The sequence below is a fragment of the Aedes albopictus genome, chromosome 2 (assembly GCF_035046485.1).
Source record: "Aedes albopictus strain Foshan chromosome 2, AalbF5, whole genome shotgun sequence".
Lineage (NCBI taxonomy): Eukaryota > Metazoa > Arthropoda > Insecta > Diptera > Culicidae > Aedes > Aedes albopictus.
In genome coordinates, this window is record NC_085137.1 from 139,416,240 (window position 1) to 139,437,958 (window position 21,719).

Consider the following 21,719-nt stretch of genomic DNA (forward strand, 5'->3'; position numbering starts at 1 on the left):
AATAAATTATAAATAAAATTGGATATAATTAAGGGAATTTTCAAATTATTCATTTTTTGAAAAGTAAATCTATAAGTACAGAATCATAGGCTCCAGATACATCAAGAAATATGGAAATAACATCTTATTTTTGATTGAAAGGAAGTAAAATTTTAGAAGCCAAAAGGGCTGTGCAATCACGAGTACCACAACCTTTTCTAAAGCCAAATTGAGAAGTTGAAAAAAATTCATTATTTTCAGCCCATAGCTCAAGACGATTTAAAATCATCCATTCCATAAGTTTACGAAGACAGGATAATAAACTAATTGGTCTTCGACTATCAGTCAAAGAAGGGTCTTTACCTGGTTTCAGAATATTAACTACTTTAATAGAACGCCATTCTAATGGTAAAATATTTTGAAAAAGAAAAGAGTTATAAATTGACAATAAATGAATTTTACCTTCAAACGGTAAATTTTTAAGTACAATGAATTTAACATTATCAATACCTGGAGCAGTATTATTTGTTATAGATAATGCCAAGTTTAGCTCATCTAACGAAAATGGAGTACATAATTCAGGAACATAATTGTGTAATTCTACATTTTTGAAATAAATAGAACGGGGAACAAAATCAGGACATATTTTAGATGCAAATTGATCAATCCAATTATCTGAATATTCCAATGTAACAGGAGACGAATTATCCTGTTTCCTTAAATTTCTTGCTATTGACCATAATGTACTTAACGAAGTTACTTTATCAAGATTCTCAACAAAATGTTTCCAATAGTTTATTTTTTTTAAATTTATTAACGCGAGTCAACAAAGCTTCTTCCCTACAGTACGACAAATAATTTTCTCTTGTGCCTGAACGACGAAATTTTTTGAATACAGCTGATTTATTTTTCAAAGCAATTGAACAATCATTATCCCACCAAAAAGTGGGGCGATTTTTTCGTGGTTTTTGCGTACTGACTTAGTATTTCGAGATTTAAGTAAACATTTATTCAAAATTTTGATAAATTGATCGTAATTTTCAATTGGCGATTGAGAATTATCCCAATGAATTAATGAAATGGAAATCAAATCAGAAAATTTAACTCAATCAACATTTTTTGAAAGATTATCAATATTAGAATTTTTAGTTTTATTACTATAGGTATTCATTATTATTTAATTTAATCAAAATAGGAAGATGGTCACTATCATTTGGATAATGTATTATTTCCCAAGATAACTTGAATGCTAAACTATTGGAACATAAAGATAAATCAATACATGAATTTTGAAATGGAGGAACTGCAATTCTCGTAAATGAACCATCATTAAGAATATTTAAAATGTATTCATCTATTAGTTCCATTATTAAGGAACCTCGACCGTCAATTCTATCACTGCCCCAGGAATAATTATGAGCATTTAGATCACTTACAATTATAAAAGGTGATGAAACATTATCTAAAATCATTTTGAATTCTGATTTTGAAAAGTATGAATTTGGGGAAGCATACACTCCCGTTCAAAAGTTTGGGGTCACCCCCTCAAAAACATGTCATTTTTTAGGCCCACATCTCCGCCAATTTGCGTCCGATTTCAAAACCCTAGGTTTCATTTAAAAGATAATAAGTCAAAGAAACTTTGAACATGATTTAAAAGAAACTTTTTCAAAAAAAATTATGTGTAAACTTAACCCAAAGATGCCAAATTTTCTAAAAAATGAATATAAACTTACGGCAGTGTCGCTGGAAGTTGGGTCGACCAAATTTTAAGATGAGAGCGGTAATATGACCCATTTTCTATTCGCTTTCAACTGCTTTTTACAGAACTTAGCTAAAAAATCTAGAAAAAAAGTTATTAAGTAAATTAATCCTTGATATCATCGACCAAAAGTTTGGGGTCACCCCTCAATATGATGTATCGGCCAAAAGTTTGGGGTCACTATCGTAAAACATGGAAAAGTGATTTGGTGATATCTTCGTCATCTATAGTTCAATTTTAATTATTTTTGGCTCATTTCAAAGATAATTAACTAAATTTACGTTTGATGTCTTCAACTTAACGTATTCAACGATTTTTGTATATAAAAATGTTATGTAAAGTTAGCACATTTTACCACGCTTCAAAAAATGAGGCAACTTTACGTTAAGTTTTAGTATGTAAATTTCAACAAATATGTGTGGTTCAATGTATATGCAGTAAGTATCATTCATTTTGTTTCAAATAAGCCAAGAAGAATTAAAATTGAATGAAAGATGACAAAGATATCAACAAATCACTTTTCCATGTTTAACGATAGTGACCCCAAACTTTTGGCCGATACAGCATTTTGAGGGGTGACCCCAAACTTTTGGTCGATGACATCAAGGAATAATTTACTTAATAACTTTTTTTCTAGATTTTTGAGCTAAGTTCTGTAAACAGCAGTTGAAAGCTAATAGAAAATGGGGGATATTACCGCTCTCATCTTAAAATTTGGTCGACCCAATTTCCAGCGACAGTGCCGTAAGTTTATATTTATTTTTTAGAAAATTTGGCAACTTTGGGTTAAGTTTACATACACATTTTTTTGTAAAAGTTTCTTTTAAATCATGTTCAAAGTTTCTATGACTTATTATCTTTTAAATGAAACCTAGGGTTTTGAAATCGGACGCAAATTGGCGGAGTTATGGGCCTAAAAAAATGACATGTTTTTGAGGGGGTGACCCCAAACTTTTGAACGGGAGTGTATATGCAAAAAACAAAATTTACAATCATTATAAGTAACAGAAATAACAACATGCTCAAGTTGTATATTCAAGGCTAAGTTCAAATACTTAAATTCAATGCCATTCTTAATTCCAATCAAAACTCCTCCAAATGAATTATCTCTATCCTTTCGAATGATATTATATGATGGGATACGTAAAACTTTGAATTTGATAATCAAGTCTCATTCAAGCAGAAAATATCTATACACTGAAGTTTTTTTTACGCGGTACCGCGTAAAAAAACCGCGTTATTTCAAAAAACGTCGTAAAAAAACCGAGTTTTTTTCAAAAACACTCGCAAAACAGTCAGGATTACATCTAACGTGACTTGATTTTTTTGGACTTTTTTACGACGTTTTTTGAAATAACGCGGTTTTTTTTACGACGGTTTTTGAAATAACGCGGTTTTTTTCACGACGTTTTTTGAAATAACTTAATAAATAATTTTTTTTACGCGGTACCATTACCGTCGTAAAAAAAACTTATTTAGAGCAATCAGAACTTTTAATCTATCTAATTTAGGAATTATACTACGACAATTCCATTGTAGAATATTCAAGTGACAATGTTTTGTTGAAGCCATTACGAAGAAAACAAAGAAGCAATGATGGGTCCAAATGAATTCAATTTATCTAGAAGAGAAGCCAAAAATGGTAGAATCATCTTGATTATTTTCTTCCAAAAATCATTAAATCCAAATAAATCTACTAAATCTTTCAAAATTCCCAAAATTGAAGAATTATTGCTGTTATTGCTGTTTTGGTTATCATTAACATTTTGATTACTGTTTGCTGGATCAGAATTAGAACGCCGAAAGCCAGGAATAATTCGAGGCTTTGAAGAACTCAAGCAAGGGAAATTTTGTTGAAATGAAGCTGCCTTTGGATTTAAACTACTTTCATCAATATTAATGTTTGTTTTTTGAATACGCTTCCTTTTAGTAGGAGGTTTGTAAACAAAATTTTCCGTATATACACAATCATCTTCTTCATCATCAGTTAAGGATTCAAAAATATTAGGGGCAGCAATATTACTGGAATTTTTCAAAATCTCTGAATAAGAAAATTTATTCCTATTTTTCAATTTTTGATTAATTTTTGATTGATTTTCAATATAAATTGGACAATTTTTTAAAGAATCATGTTTTCTATTGCAGTAAATACAAATATCTGATTTTTTATCTGATTTACAATCTGATGATAAATGTGATGAAGAACATTTTGAACATTTTGGTTTATTAGAACAAAGTGTAATAGTATGACCAAAAAGGAGGCATCGTTCACAGTGCATCAATTTAGGATAAAAAGTCTTACATTGAAAATAACTTCACCAACTCTAACAAAATCAGGTAAAACTGATCCAGCAAATGTAATTTTGAAACAATTGGAATGAATATATTTTCCTCCCTTTTCATTTAAAAAGAGTTTGGATAGACGATGACAATCCAGAATATTTACTGGCGAAATAGCTTTATTTTTGAAAACACCAATTCCTCTATTCAAAATTTCTTCACATTCCAATGAATCATCGTATATGACACCATTGATATCACAAATTTCAGATGGTGCTTATACGCGATAGCAAAAAGTTTAGATTCCAAAAGAGAGTTTGCGTCAGTACGCGAACCAAAAACAACACGTAACTTGTCAAGTGAAATGTTTTTTGATTTCCTTGACAGATGATTTTATTCATAGATTTTTGCAGAAATCAATAAAATGTTAATAGGTTTTTCCTTTTTACGAAAAAAACACTACAAACGGTCCAGAAAACGAGGCAGGAAAAATTTTGATCCGAAAAGGTTTGTTATTTGAAGATGAACCAGGAGGAGGGTCACCTTCTTTCAAACCAGAAGCATTTTCATCAATATCCATTATCTACTACTACTATAGAAATCTACACTACTATTAACCACAAAATAAAAAATAAAATACTTAACAAACTTCAAACAGGGCATGAAAATGTTTCGTCTTCGAATCGCCAGACGAGCCCACAAAGTTCTCGTTAATCTTCAACCAACCAACTTCTAGTTTCAACGGCAACACTTCAAACGGATGCTACCGGGACGAACAATTCTTCCACCGGAGAGGGAAGAGAGGGAGGACTCGAAAGCCAAAGATCCACTTGATGCCAGAAAAGCCGCAAAACTCTTCCACCGCAAAAAGCTTCTTGTTAAAACCGAACGATCGTCCAACTTCAACCGCTACGCAATCCACCAGTAGAGAACCAAAGGTAGTCCCAAGTTTTCGCTCGATTTCCAATCCGCAGTTCTTGAAAAATTTTCGCTCTGAAAAGAGAAAAAAAAATGTCAGACGCAGACAAAAATCAACCTTTCCAGGTCAAGGCCTGCTACAGCAATAGAGTTTCGTCTTAAAATGTCTTCATCAGTTTAAGTGCATATCGTCCCCTTAATGCTAGAACTAGGTAACTGGTTTTGCGAAATCGCGAGAAATTTGTTTATATCTGAACGTACACCACAATAAACAAAAGTTTGTCAATTGAAAGTACAAAAACACGTATTAATTCATCTTTTAGGACCAACAAAGGGTTTGTTTTATAGCAGGATATGTTTTACCAGCCACTTTTACTCGCACTTCCCAAGACGAGTTACCTAGTTCTAGCATTAAGGGGGCGATAGGGTATGTGTACCATTCCTTGGCCTAATATGCCAGCCGCCTTGACAATGTTTACCATAACTCGTGAATTAATAGTACTAGAAATGATGTGTTGACGCCTATCACGCACTCTAGGCAGTGCATGTTTCTCCAATTGGAAGTAAACTAGCGTAAATATTCAAGAATTTGCTTAGTTACGTTGAAAAGATTCGATGCGATGGTATGCAACGTTGGTCTACGGTACAAAAATTGGCCTATTAGTGGATACAACGTTGGCCTATTGCTTTCCAAGCGCTAAAACCACTTTTTCTCTCATTTTTTAATATTTTTGCTGAAGTATTATCACTGTTTGTTCACCAATCTTGCTTTCAAATTTAATATTCGGAGCCAAATTTTCACATAGCTATAAATAAATTACTTAAACTAAAGTTCTTTCTTAATTTAGTAACGAAAACAACGCAACCCTATTATTGTGTAATATTTTTACAGCCACCGCACACAAAATCTTTCTTTCTGTTTGTTCATTCTGGTTCATTCGCAAGCAATGTTGTTGACGTCACTTTTTCGGTGTTGTTGACGTTACTTTACTGATGGGCCAAGATTTGGGTACATAGTGAAAAAATGTCCTCAATATTCGGCCCACATTTAATTTGTAAAATAGTTATTTTTCGTTGAAAACAAATATACAAGTTTAAATTAGCGTTTTTGACCGTCGCATAAAATGTTCAGTTATTGAAAAGTCAATTCGAAATGTTCCAGAATCATGCCATTTATGATCATGTGTATAGACTAAGCCGAAAAATCATGGCGTCTACAAAAGCTAAACAAAGTGACATTTTCATTCAATTTTAATGCTCCAAAGTGTTAAAATTGAAACGAAATGTTACAGTTGTTTGGCGCATAGCTTTTCCGATCTCCAGGAATGCGTGTTTGTTTGAATTTTTGGTTAATGTTAAGATAGGCCGAACGAGGGGACTGTGCCAACGAAGCATCCCGATACCCTATATTGTTTAAACTAAAGGGTTCATGGAACCGAAATGATCAAGTGATAAACTTGCATTCAACAACAATCATGCAGCGAGTGTCTAGGTTTGATCTTTTCTTTGTACAAATTTCCTCGATGCTATTGTTTGACGTTCAAAGCTTACCACAGTGTTCTTAACTCAAAATCATAACGGTCGAACTATGTAATTTTCATGAGCCAATTCACAATTAACTCTACAATCTTATTTCCTTCCTACAGAAAGAGAAACTTTGGTGAAAAATGAGCAGCCATCCTTTTGTTCTGTCGGAAATCCTCCAGCCATGTCGGACAGTCTCGCTTCTGAATGGATGGCAGACCCATTTTGTATACCAGGTGAGTATCCTGCTTTCAGCAGTTGTAGTTGTACACCTGGCTTTTACGTTTCTGCATACCTGCGGTATGGCTCGAGGAAAAACGTGCAGCACCGGAACAAGTCATGTCGAAGGAACAAGTTTGGAAATTGCAACCACCAGATGCCTTTCGTCTTGAAGGGGGGAAATGCCTGTAGCTATGCAGATTCCACCGTGCGGAGTGAATTGTCCCAGGTTGAAACTCGCTCTGCCACCGACATGTTGACGATAGTCGACACGAATGGATGGAATACGGAGTGGAGAGTGTGTGGGATGATTTAGGGAAAATATTATGTACCCTGCCACAGGAAGTTGTGCTTCAAGTGAATAAAGCCCCGGTAAAGAGGTATAAACAGACTGCAGTACCTACACGGAAGAAAAAATATTTATGAATAGTGTCCTGGAGGGTCGTTTGGCTGATGTCTCTTCGACGATACATTTGCAAGCAGTGGGATGCAGTCTGAATACTTTGAAATAGCTTATTTCCTCATACTATCTATTACATTTACGAGGAAAATTATATACTTATAGGTAATCAGGAATTCTTAACTTTGTGTGGCACTGAGTCTATCAAAGTAAAAATAAGTATTATAAGTGGGCATATATCTACAAAGATCAATTTCTCTACATCGCTATTTTCGGGATATTTATGAGACATTAAATAAGTAAGTTTCACGGCTAAGTCTGACGGAGGATGATTAAAACCTAAGTCCAGTGCATGGTTTTTCAAACTGTGAGTCGCGACCCCGATTCAGCAAAGTTCAGATCCCATTGATATCTGCGGCAACACACGCGAGCTGGGAACAGCTTTTATCGTGATGGGCGTGATCAGTTGGTGGCCGATCGACGAAAGAATGTGCAGGTTAAGGATCAAGGGCCGATTCTTCAATCAACGTCTATAGCCCTCACTCCGGTAGCAATTACGATTACCATAATCCGGGGTCAAATTGATCACATTAAAACAACTTTTGCGGATAACATCAGTGCCTGTTCAAATATTGCCAAAAGAATTTCTGTAAAACCAGTACCCAGTGGATCTCCATGGAACCAGGTGACAGAATTTGGTTCAACAAATTTAAACTTCAAGTTAAATAACTTCAAATATCAAAATATTGGAAATGCCGCTTTGGGGCGAAATTGATCAGTATACAATTAAGCATCGGTTGGAAAGGAAAATTTCCTTCACCGCTTAATTTTGCTCTTCTAAATCCGAATAACGCGTCTAAAATCTTACAACTAGTGAATTTAATACTTTAAATGCAAAATTAAATTTCGAAATTTCCCCCTTAAGCGCCTAAAGGTAGGCAATTTCATTTGAAATAAGTGATTTCTATTACAATAAATGACTATTTCTTCATAAAATGAACTTTTTATAACAATTTCATGTTCTGATTAGCTGCATAACATCACAACCAAGGCTCCACAAAAATGTTAAAACAGAGAATTCACGGGAAGTCCTATTAGCAATTGATTGTTTAGCAGCAATGATTTCAGCTAAATGAGAAATACATTGCAAACTCCTTGAAAAAATAAGGAAAAACTAACTTTTTTCTAAAAAATTAAAAGTCTACACTCATCTCTAGACATCTACGAATCAGATGACGTAAAAAGTTTAAGATCATTACGACGCTGAAGAGTTCCTAGTATGGAATTACAATGTAGTACCCGAGTGATCAATTTCACCCCGCCAGGGATGGGAACACTCACTTGGAAAGAGTTACATTCACTTGGTATTTTCTCAGTTCAGAAGCATGCTATCAAAAAACAGTGTATGTAGCACTTTTACCTTGTGGTTTTATCTAAAACTTTGCCGAACAAATCAAGGGTTGTACACGCATACCAAAGTCGTGAGAGGGCTATGAAGACGAGTCTCCACGAGGTGAATGCAATTTACATTCACCTCGTGGAGAGTTGCCTTCAACGCTCTGTCACGACTTTGATATGCGTGTGCGACCCTTACTTTATTCGGAAAAGTTTGAGATAAAACCACAAGGTAAAAGTGCTCCATACACTGTTTTTTGATAGCATGCTTCTGAGATGAGAAAATAGCAAGTGAGTGTAAATCTTTCCAAGTGAGTATTCCCATCCCTGCACCCCGCTGATCAATTTGACCCCGGCTCACGGTACAACGAAGACTACATTATCAAGAAGACTTGCAGCACTGCTGAAAATCGGGAGTCACTGCTAGCAGCGTTTCCCCGGATGAAGGTGGCACTATTCATGATAGTGTGTGTAAATTTTCATACTCGCACCAATACACTCTTACACTTTTACACAAAGGTACCTTAGCTCACCAGGCGGCGGTGCCGTCGGTGACGCTTCCCGTTAGTATGGGAAAATAACAGAGTTGCATGTCTTCTTGATAAAGTAGTCTTCGATTACAAGCATTGGTGTAGCCATCATTGTCTTTTTTATCACTCTCCTAAACAAACAACCGAATGTCGCCTCAGCATACACGTGGAATCTCCAGGGAGTGTTGCCAGACGAGGGCGAGCTCCATGTGCCTCCTCAGGAAGAGTGCTGGTCTGGAAAAGCAGCTATCAACGACGCAACCGAGAGCACCATCATGTACGTGGAAAGAAGTCTGCAGAACGAATGGTTCGACGAGGAGTGCTGAGCGACTTTGGAGTAAAACGCAGCTCGACCGGTCAAGCTGCAGCATGTAATCCGTGGAATTATAAACAGAAGTGAAAACAGCAGGCTTGCCTCTTTCAGGAGGAAAAACGCCACCTGGAATAAGTGGAGTGTGAGGAAATGGGATTGCAGACAAGAAACACGGAACAACTATCAGAAATCAGAATCAGAATCAGGAATCAGAAATGCAACACCCGCAACGGCTTCGTGCCGCGAGTCGATATGCGTATTGATTAGGTCGGGGGCCTCACTAGACAGACAGACGTGAAGTGATTGAAAGGTTAAAGCAGCACTTTGAAAGCATATGAAGCTCAAAAACAACAAAGCAGCCGGTAAGCAAATTTGGTCACCTGTCTGCAGCGGTTGATAGTCAGGATCTAGGAAACCGAACAGGAAGTGCAAGGAAAAAATAATCTGCTTTACTTACAGAAAGTCGGCCATTTAGAATGTGAGAACATCAGAGCATTTTGAATGCAGCTCACAAATTGCTGTTGCCACAAACGAATGAGTTCGTGGGAAGCTGTTAAGCCGGTGTCATCGACGACCGGTCGACAAATCTTCCAGAAATGCCGTGAATAGTGTTGAAGTACATCGAAGTAGTCTTGAAATGAGTTAATCAATGCGTGAAGATCTTTGGAAGCTTGTCGTAGATGCTGCTCCGGAACCGGTCACAACAGCGTGGACAGCGGGGGACAGGAAGGCGCGTTCGACGACCGCTTTACTGGTTCAAAAACGTTAACATCCGTGTATTCGAGATACCAAGACTGCAAGAGAAACCTGGAATCGATTGAAGGAACAGCACCAGAAGACCACAAAGTAGTGAAGAGTATCGCTCATCTGCCAAGTCTGTGACAAGAAGTCTTCAGAGGAAGGAGACCTTGGAGCACACGTCTACGAGTGGAGAAGTTGTTTTCAAGGCTCCGGGGAGCAGGTAAAGATTTGGAAGAAGACGTTCAATTTATAATCCTGTTGCGGAGTCTTCCAGCTTTGTACAAAAACATTCGAACGGCCCTGCTGTTAAAAACGACGAATTGAAGATTTCGTCAAGGGAAAAGTTGTGGACTATGCCCGGAAGCTGCAAGAAAATGATGTTACAGTTGGAGAATCTGTATTCAAGGATGAAGCAAAGAAGCTAACTTGCTATTTTTGCGGAACGAAAAGGTATAAGAAGAAAGGCTGTCCGGCATTCAACAAATCGACGGCCTGAAATCATGCACAGAGAAGAGTGTTTTCCTTGCAAACGGTAAAGAAGTCAAAGTTCAAGCAACTGGATCTGTGATAATTTTTTCCATTGATTCCAACGGTAGCTGGACAATCGTCACGCTGTCTGATGTAATATTCCCGAAATGGAGATGAACCTGATGTCGGTACGTAAGCTGATTGAAAAAGGAGCCAACATCCACTTTGGTACGAACGGGTGTCAAGTTCTCTTTAAGAAGGAAGTTGTTACTGTAACATTGAAACATGGAGGCCTGTATTGACTGAAGATTCACGATAAACCCGATAAACGAACGATGGCTCTCAGGCAGGATCATACAAAAGACTGCAAGCATACGTGGCATAGAAGCCTGGGACATCGCGAGGATGCAGCCATTCAGCAGATCGTTAGTAAGAACTTGGAGACTGGTATTCAGGTGGGCTGCCGTGACTGCGGAATTCAAGAAGTTTGCAAACCGTGTCTCGAAGGGAAACAAACTCGAAAACCGTTCGCAAAATTCACAAAAAAGAAGTCAACGACTGTGGCACGGTAAAGACTGGGTATGTTGCGCAATTCAGATCTCATTGTGATCTACTAGTCTCTGCCCAGCAACTCCTATCCCTACCTCCGCGTGGTACCGGCTGGAAACTACGAGCAATTTTAGGGAAGAACGGGTAACCAACCCCGGTGGGAACTTTGGCTGACTCCGAACTCAATTATCCGAATGCAATAAAATTTTGATCATTTATGACTTATATAATGAGCTATTAAAATCATTTGACTAAACTTAAAATTCTTCACACGAAAGAAAATTATTTCGATTAGATTATTTTTCTAATATAACACTAATTTATCCAAAACTTCATCATCGTTTCAAATTATAATAGTTCATTCCCTCTAATTGAATTGAATATATCTATGTTTCAAACGAAAGCAACCAAATAGCCGGCATTAAATGGAAAAAGTAATGGGATGCATATGAAAAATTGATAAATTTACTGAAAAAAACATGGAATAAATGAAATCGCTATAACTTTTTTTTTCTTATTAATAATGTCAAATTATGTCAAATGTTTATCAAAGTTCATTATAAATGTTCATCCTAAATGATCAAAATTTCATTGCATTTGGTTCATTAAATTCGGAGATATAACAGCTCAAAGTTGGGTATCAGATAATTATACCCTTTTCTAGAACCTTTCTAACGTCGTGTAGAATAGCCCGATCTTTTCCAAATTTGGACCACTTATACACAACTAGTTGATGTAATTACAGTAAAATTTGATGCCCTTTTCGAAAAGTTACAGCGAGTTGAACATTTTTTGAAAAGTGAAAATTTTATCTGTCTCAGTTATTTTGAGTATCCCCTGTATAACACCCAGTGGCTCAGTGGAGAATTTTCCGTGTGACGAAAAGTTTTCCCCGACTGGAGCGAGAATCGAACCCACACTCCGCGGCTTACAAGACACCTAAACGACAGACGCCGCTAACCGCTCGGCCACGAAGCCCACAAATTTGCTTCTGCAAGCCTGAGCGTCTGTTCTCCAGGAGGAGCGGCTCACAACAGCGTCTGATCCCCATGTTACGATCCCCAACGTCCGAGTGCCAGGGAAAGACTCTAAGCTGAACTGTGCACTATGGTTCTCCGGAAAGTAGGGGGTTGGTGTCAGGCCCCTCGAGCCAGCCCTGAAAAACCCTATCGTGGCGCTAACATCGACTCCGACCACTACCACTACTAGTGATGGTTAAACGGCGCCCAAAACTTTCAGTCATCAACAATGTACGCTACCGGAGACTGCCCAGGTACAACCTAGAGCGACTAAAACAACCGGATGCCACTTCAACATACGCGCAGAATCTCGAGGCCACGTTGCCAGACGAGGGCGAGCTCGATGAGGCCCCTCTAGAGGACGACTGGAGTACAGTTAAAACAGCCATCAACGACGCAACCGAGAGCACCATCGGGTACGTGGTACGGACTCGACGGAACGAATGGTGCGACGAAGAGTGCAGAACGGTTTTGAAGGAGTGGAGCGCAGCGCGGGCGGTAATGCTGCAGCATGGAACCCGACAGAATGTGGAGTGATAGAGACAGAAGCGGAAGCAGCAGGCCCGTCGCTTCCGGGAGAAAAAAACGCCGCCTGGAAAAAGCGGAGTACGAGGAAATGGAAGTGCTGTGCCGTTCACAAGAAACATGCAAGCTCTAACATAAGCTCAACGCATCCCGCAAAGACTTCGTATCGCAAGCCGAAATCATCAGGGATAAGGACGGGGCCTCCTGATGGACAAACTTGAGGTAATCGAAAGGTGGAAGCAGCACTTCGACGAACACTTGAATGGCGAAGAGAATGTAGGCACGGGGGATCAAGGCAGTCGTGGACGGGAGAGGCAGAGGCAGAGGCAGAGGCAGAGGACGGGAACGAAGCAACTCCCACGCTGAGGGAAGCTAAGGATGCCATCCACCAGCTCAAAAACAACAAAGTGGCTGGTAAGGACGGTATCGCAGTAGAACTCATCAAGATGGGCCCGGAAAAGTTGGCCATCTGTCTGCACCAGTTAGTAGTCAAGATCTGGGAAACCGAACAGCTACCGGAGGAGTGGAAGGAAGGGATAATCTGTCCCATCCACAAGAAAGGCGACAAGTTAATGTGTGAGAACTTTCGAGCGATCACCATTTTGAATGCCGCCTACAAAGTGCTATCCCAGATCATCTTCCGTCGTCTACCAAGCAGGTTTTATCGACGGCCGGTCGACAACGGACCATATCATCACCGTACGGGCAAATCCTTCAGAAATGCCGTGAATTCCAGGTCCCAACGCACCACCTGTTCATCGACTTCAAGGCGGCATACGGCAGGGAAGGTAATGATTGAAAACAGCTTGCTAAATGCAAGCCAAAAATGTTCAAATCCCGATAGAACTGTTTTCGAAGCCGTCCACTCGATCAAAGACCGCATTACGGAATTAAACTTCAAAAGATTGTGTGGAAAATTAAGTAATCTCATTTGATAACAACTTTGATCGGATAAATCAAAATTACCCGAAGGTCGTGATGCGGAACATCCATATGAATCCTAATTTTGTATATTAACGGAAATCTCACTCCACAATCCTTCCCCATCCAGCTTCTGTTAGGCAGGATGATCCCTAAATCATGCAACATTGAAGTAAAGGAACTGACTACAATGAAACGGTCGGTGTTAGTTTGGTCGTGAATGAAAAGATTCCACATGCACAACTACTTCATCGTCAAAACCGAGTTGCAAGTCCATACTGCCAACAAAGTCCCCATGCGAAGGAGGACTTATGGATCACAAACTCGCCACCTGCCCAAGGATCAGTGCTCTGTGGAATCATCTCCTATCTAGGTTGGAAACAAATCGACAATGATTTTTCATAAGGGCCTAACTGACTTGATCGATTTCTCTTCATCGACTCTCTCTTTCGCTAATAACTTGATCAAAACAAACAAAATCATTATTCTTTTTGTTTCTAAAGCAACATGTAGTCGTCTTCTTCGCATTTCATCCAAAAAATCTTTGGAAAACTCAATACACATTCTGTGATAACACAAAGAGAGGATCGATGAAGAGAACTCGAAAATATCCGTTAGGCTAAAATGAAAAATCAGTGTCGAAATATAGGAAGAAGGATGAGTTACATCAGTCTTAAAATGCAAGATCTTATGCAGACGTCGCTCGTAGCACACGAAGTATTCCATCAGCCCCAGTGGTAAACTCTTCTTCCGCACACCGAAAAGGATTAAGTACTCCCGTCTCTGCGATTACCCCAATTGCAACTGATGATATGCTATGCTCAAACGATAACTTGGATGATGACCGAGGTTGGCTCCGCTCTGGGAAGCGTCGTGGACCGAGATCGGCTAAAAACGTGAACAATATCAGGCTCACTCCTGTTCAGCCCGACCCTGCTGTGGTGCCAGGTAGTCTAGCCCCTAAGTCTGGTGCGATAATGCGTATCGAGCAAACAATTTCCTTCAAGCCCTTCGAACCTCAACCAGTCGAAGTAACGAAAAGTGACCTTCAACAGAACCTCGATCCGGTCAGTTATGCCGTGAAAAACGTTCGCTTCAAGGAGTCAGGGGAAGCATTTATTCGATGCGAAACTAGAGAGCAAGCTCTAAGGATGGTATCTGCTGCAAAGAAAGTATTAAACGAGAAATATTCCGTTGAGATACAAAATGCCCTCAAACCACGTGTGAAAATAATCGGATTCGATGAAAGTGTGACTAAAGACGATTTGGCTGACATGATCAAAAAGCAAAATGTATCACTTCATGACCTTGAGATGCAGGTCGTTCGACTGACGAAAAACGAGAAGCATAAATCCAATCCGATGACTGCAGTGATTGAGGTAGACGCGAGCTCACTCGCAAGACTAATCAAACTGCAACGTTTGAATATTGGATGGTGTCGCTGTCGTGTCGTGGAGAGCATAAACGTAAACCAGTGCTATAATTGTTTTGAATATGGTCACAAAGCGAATGATTGTACTGCTCCTGCTTGTTGCCCCAGGTGTGCAGAATGTCATGAGTTCAGCGAATGCGAGTCAAGTTACTACAAATGTGTAAACTGCTTCAAACATAATGAACAACATAAGACGAATTCCGATAACCAACTGGATATTTCTCATTCCTCATGGAGCACTAGATGTCCTATTCTCCAGCGCCGCCTAAATCGTGCCAAGCAAAGAATCGACTATTCATCATAGCAATCAATCGATGCCACTACGATAGAACCTTGCCCAAAATGGATTTCCGGTGATTACTCAGTTTCCTCAGGTAAACTAAATATAAGTATATGTTCTGCCGAGGCGGGTGAAGATGCTGCACACAACCTTATGAGAACCACATTACAGTCAAAACACCATTTGCACCAGAGTTCACCAGCGTCATCATGTCCCACAGATTTGTCATTTGGCGACACCTGTGCTCTCTCAGGTAATTATTACATGGGTATATGTCCTGCCGAGGCTGGAGAAGATACTGCGCACAATCTCATTCAGGCTGCATTACAGACCGGTCGTTTGGATGCCATCTGCGATATTGCTACGGAGTCCTCTACGATGTTTCCATCTGGCGACAATGATGGTTTCTCAGGTAAACATAGAACAGATATATGTCCTGCCGAAGTTAGGGAAGATGTTACACGCAATTTGACCCCCTGCACATTGCAGTCGCACCAACCTATCAATCGCTCTACGATGACCATGAACCACTCATGTGATGAATCCCACGACGGAAAGAAAGCTTCCCGCCCAGCGTCAGAAATGAATTCGTCACCACCGCTCAAAATTTATTACCAGAACACACGAGGGCTGAGGACCAAAATCGACGAGTTTTACTTGGCAGTATCTGAAATGGAATATGACATCATCGTTTTAACGGAGACGTGGCTAAACAACCAACACCTTTCGACCCAATTATTCGGAAGCAACTATGCGGTATACAGGGATGATCGAAATTTCGCCGTCACAGGAATGTCGAGAGGAGGGGGAGTATTGATTGCTGCAGCTAATCATCTCTCTTCAAGTCAAGTCTACGTCCGGACCACTGTCGAATTGGACCAAGTCTACGTCCAAATAGGTTTGAGTGGAGTCGATGTCTACATCGGTGTCGTATATTTCAGTCCTGATCAGGCCACGGTTAAATCTACAATTGAAGATCATCTTGATTCTGTTAGAGCCATTTCTGATCTCTTATCACCAGCTGATACCATCCTGATGTTTGGGGATTACAATCAACCGAATTTAGTCTGGAATGCCGCTCCTTCAGGGTTTGCCTTCCCCGATCCTGTTGAATCTGGTTTCCATGTTGCCTGCTCTGCTCTCTTAGATGGCATGTCCCTTCTGGATCTCAAGCAGCTAAATGTGATCAAGAATTCTATTGGCCGTACTCTGGATCTTGTTTTCGTGAGTGGCGACAAACATGACTCTTGTGAAATACTTCCGGTTTCGGACCCGTTGGTAAATGCTGACGCATTTCATCCCCCGATGCTGTCTCTCCTGGACTGCTCGCCGCCGGTACGATTTGAGGAAATAGACGACACAGGGCAATTCAATTTTCGTAAGGCAGATTTTAATGCGCTAAGCTTAGCTCTAAGCCATGTGGATTGGTCTCATCTTGAAGCTACTGATGACGTCAACGTAGCAGTTGCTATATTCAACAGTACGCTCACCGACATGTTCCAGGATTACGTACCTGTCTTTCGACCTCGTTGTCACCCACCATGGTCAACTGGTCAACTACGGCATTTGAAACGAAGGCGCGCCGCTGCTCTCCGACGTTTTTCAAACAACAGAAATGTTTACACGAAACAAGTATTTATGCTAGCTAGCAATAAGTATCAGTCTCTCAATCGTAAGCTTTACAACACATTCGTCCGACGAACGCAGTCTAATTTAAAGCGCAATCCTCGACAATTTTGGTCCTTTGTGAACAAGAAGCGCAAGCAAAGCGGGCTTCCCTGTAGCATGTTTCTGGGATCGCAAACTGCAAACAGCCCACAAGAAGTTTGTAACCTTTTTGCGAAACACTTTGGTGTTTCAACAACAGTTCGATGGGGAAGAATTTACTCGAGCTGCACTTGATGATGTCCCTAGTGATGTAGTTGCCTTGTCCTTTCCTGGCTTTGACGAAGATGATATCCTTTATGCGATCAACAAACTGAAATCATCAACTGCCGCTGGCCCAGATGGAATTCCACCAATCCTTCTTAAGAGATGTGCAAGTTCGCTGTGGCATCCTTTGCAAATCATTTGTAATAAATCCATAGCGCTGGGAAAATTTCCAGAAAGCTGGAAGCTATCAGTAATGTTCCCTGCTTTCAAGAAAGGTGATAAGCGGGACATCCAGAACTACAGAGGGGTAACATCGTTATGCGCTGGATCTAAACTATTGGAGACTTTGGTGAGCCGCGTACTATTTTTTGCCATGAAGAATTATATTGCGCAGGAACAACATGGTTTCTTTCCTGGTCGGTCGATTAACACTAACTTGGTCGAATTCACATCGTTTGCTTTAAAGGAAATGGAAGCAGGAGGACAAATCGACACCATATATACCGACTTAAAATCTGCGTTCGATCTGGTGAACCATGACATCTTGTTGGCAAAAATGAAGCGTCTAGGTGCTCCACCCAAATTCGTTTCATGGTTAGAGTCATACCTTGATAGTCGCGTTCTGTACGTTAAAATTGGCAATGCAACATCGGATAACTACCAAGCCTCCTCCGGAGTACCTCAAGGCAGTAATCTTGGGCCATTGCTGTTCTCGATTTTCTTCAACGACATTTGTTTTGTGCTCCCAGACGGGTGTAGGCTGCTCTACGCCGATGACCTCAAAATATTTTTGCTGATCAGATCGGTAGAAGATTGCCTGGAGCTTCAACGTTTGGCAGATATCTTCCAAAACTGGTGCTGTAGAAACATGCTGACAGTGAGCACTTCTAAATGCTGTGTAATATCGTTTTCCAGAAAGAAAACTCCAATCAAGTGGACTTACAAAATCTCTGGAATTGAACTGGAACGAGTTTCTGTTGTGAAAGACCTTGGTGTATTACTTGATTCAAAGCTGTCATTCTCGGATCACTATTCAACGATCATAGCGAAAGCCAATAGGAATCTAGGTTTCATCTTTAGGATTGCAGCGGAATTCCATGACCCATACTGCTTACGTGCTCTTTATGTGAGTTTGGTGCGTTCTGTGTTAGAATCGGCCTCTATTGTTTGGTGCCCTTACACCGAAATCTGGAGCAGACGAATTGAGGCCGTGCAGAAACGATTTATCCGATACGCCTTAAGGTTTCTCCCCTGGAATGACCCTGACAACTTGCCACCGTATGAGGACCGTTGCCGCCTGATAGCCTTGGAAACGTTATCGAACAGGCGTTCTCTTTCAAAAGCAACTTTCGTTGGAAAGCTATTATTAAATGTTATCGACTCTCCTAATTTACTTCAACAAGTTAGGCTTAATGTCCCCCCTCGAGTGCTGAGGAATCACGACTTTCTGCGGTTAGACTACCATCGAACAATGTACGGACAGAACGAACCAATCAGGGCAATGTGTAATATCTTCAACAGTGTTATTAATGTATTTGATTTTAATGTGTCCATAGATGTTTTTAAAACTAGACTAAGAAGATTGTTTGTTAGGTTATAAGGTTTGAATGTTCATGTAGACACAACAGTCAGATGGACAAGTATTTACCCAAAAATAGGGTCCCAGACAGTTTAAGGACAGACTTGTTGGAATCCCAAAATGACCGTCACAATGGCTGACTTTGGCACTTACGATTTCGAGGGCACAAATCTCTTCGTAAACAAGACCAGCGCAGCTTATCTTCTTATTTTAAGCTACTTACAAGTGAGCAAAAACAGAATAATAAAATGCACTGTTGTGTGGAGCTTGCTTCTTGAGGTTTGTGCGTTTGAAGTTCTGATGAGCTGTTGAAGCGGGATTTCAACACGTTTGTCCTTAAGGGAGTTTCCTGGGGGTCTCAGGGGCGTTTCAGGGAGACCCAAGGGGACTTTAGGGCGCTTTAAAGGGTCTCCGGGACATTTCAGGGGTATCAGTAGGTTTAATAACGAATTTGCATCAATATATATAAACGATATTAGTAATCTAAGTGTGATTTTCATAATTGTTTCATTGCAAATTGTGATCAGATTTTCTAAAACCGTTTATCGCTTGGATCTTGTGAAACAATTGCGTGATCTAAGTGAGGTTTTATTTTTAAGAAACGCTTTCTTTAATTGACAATCAGAAACAAGCACAAACATTAAGACGGGTTTAAGTGCTCCAGCCACTTCAAACGAAAAGCTCCAAACGTGTAAATGTGGAGAAAAGTGATCGATCTCTATTCTATCGAAGACTGAGATAACACAATTAAAGTAAGATTGATTGAGCACAAAAAGACGAAGCCCACATGGGAAGCTCTCCGAAAGGACCTCCTCTTACGGTGACATTCTTTGCCATCAGCAAAGTCTTAACAAACTTTCTACTAACAACATCCTCTGCGTCATTGTAATTACTTCCACCAAGCATCTAGCACCTCGCCGTTCGTTCGCTAGATTCATTCATTACCGTGATTTTTCTGTTCGCCCCACCCCGGCATAACCAGGACCATGCTGATGCTGTAGGCTATCTCTAGTACTTACCCTCATGACAATGCACTAACGTGTCGGCTAAGTATATAAAATCACATAGATAGTCTAAGGTCCACCAGAGTGCCGGCGCCTGGCGGTTGATTTCCCAGAACACGGCACGTCCTATCACAAACACTATATTGTACAGTACCGCCAACGATACCACCGACAGCCACTGAAATGAAGCGATAGATGGAGAGAAGAAAAGAATAAGGCGGAACGTAAGACGATGTGAAAATATATTTATGCTTTGTTATATCGAGCCGCTGGAATTGCGGGTTGTAGGGTACAAACGTAGGGGAGGACCAAATTGATAGGGGACGAAGTGCGGACATCGCACCGTGTCGTGTATGTTTAGGAAGATGGTATCCCGCCCCGCCTGATTTTGTCTGCGAAGGAGAACGACTGGTTCGAGTTGGATACGACCGACCGGAATAAATAGTGTTATCAAGAGAGGCTGGTTGGGTCATGTTTGGGTGATTGATTGAGTAAAGTGTGATTCGGACAGGGAATTCACAGAAAAAATGGGGCAATTTTCGGTGCGTATGGGTCGGTGAACGGAATCACGGTCATGGGAATGGTGGTGATGTGGCAGGGGTTACAGGTAGGGAAGGATCATAATGCAAAGATCAACATACACTTCTAGGACGGTGTAATGACACTTCAAGTGATACCTGTTATCTACATACATCTAAATAGTTCCACTCACAATATTAAATTTATTCTTATAACATATGCATAGTGGATACAATCACCAAAAATTTCCTTGGGATTTCACCGAAAATTTGTCAGGAATTTCACCAGAAATTCCCCGGGAATTCCACCAGAAATTTTTTTGGCATTTCTTCAGAAATTCCTATGGAATCTCATCAGAAATTCACCTGCGGTTCCACCAGAAATTTTCCAGGAATTTCCCCAGAAATTTCTCGGGAATTTCACCAGAAATTCCTCTGTAATTTCCAGAAATTATACTGGAATTTCACCAGAAATTCCCCTGGAAAATCTCTATAACTTCATCGTCTTCTTCTTTGTGGCTCTACGTTCCCACTGGTACTTGCCCTGCCTTATCTTCAATTTAGTGTTCTTTGAGTGTGTTCTTCCTACAGTTATTAATTGAAGGGCTTTCTCTGCCGCACAGAGCTTCACAACAGATTCCCTCAGAGGTGCAACCATATTCTTTTTGACTTATTGTAAAAAGCCAGAATGCCAATAAAAATCATTTGCCACCTGATTCAATTCATCATCGTTTTGCACGCCGTTCGCATTAATCGTTAACCAGCATCATCATTATCACCTTCCTTCATCACCCTTTCCGGCAATCATGTTCGCTGAATAAATCACAATCTTGACACTTTTATCGCGCCGGTTAAGAGCAACGTCAACCCGACTACCTATCCATTCGAGTCGTCGTCGTCGTCGTTTTCGTCTGGTTGGTAATCGATGGTAATTAAAATGTCAAAGCTCGTGCCTCAAATTATGATTAATTTGGCAGCAGCCCGTGTAATGTTGTGATGTGGTTGGTTTCCCTGCTTCTAGGCTTATCTCTGGAACGCGTTTCATCTCAGAGAATCATCTCTTCCATGCCATCCTCCTGCTTGGTGGGATTGCTTGGTGATGAATGCTTGACAAATTATGGACTGAGAAAAGAAGATGTCTTTCTGATAGAATTTGTATGGTTTGTTGGTGATGGAGAAGATCAATGAGCCGAGATAAGACGAGTAAAGTTGAATAGTTTCCATTCCTTAGAAGCAATCGAATAGAAATTTCATGTAGCCTCTTGAAAGTTTGTTTGATACATTAAAGTGATCAAAGCGCAGATAAAAGCTTCAAATTCAATTTGATTGAAGGATGGAGGAATTTTATTAATCACTCATACTCTGCCTTCTGTTTCTTTTATCTCTTCTGTCTTCTGTCTTCTGTCTTCTGTCTTCTGTCCTCTGTCCTCTGTCTTCTGTCTTCTGTCTTCTGTCTTCTGTCTTCTGTCTTCTGTCTTCTGTCTTCTGTCT

The 21,719-nt window shown here is 40.1% G+C and overlaps 1 protein-coding gene across 2 annotated transcripts in view; it reads right to left on the reverse strand.

Annotated features, from left to right (window-relative positions):
- The window catches only part of LOC109410252 (cyclic nucleotide-gated cation channel subunit A), a 321,275-nt gene that overhangs the window by 114,769 nt on the left and 184,787 nt on the right, over positions 1 to 21,719 (reverse strand). For both annotated transcript variants that reach the window (XM_062850523.1, XM_062850524.1), the window contains exon 4: positions 19,726 to 19,888. In XM_062850523.1, the coding sequence (XP_062706507.1) occupies positions 19,726 to 19,888 (163 nt within the window). The remainder of the gene's footprint in view (positions 1 to 19,725; positions 19,889 to 21,719) is intronic.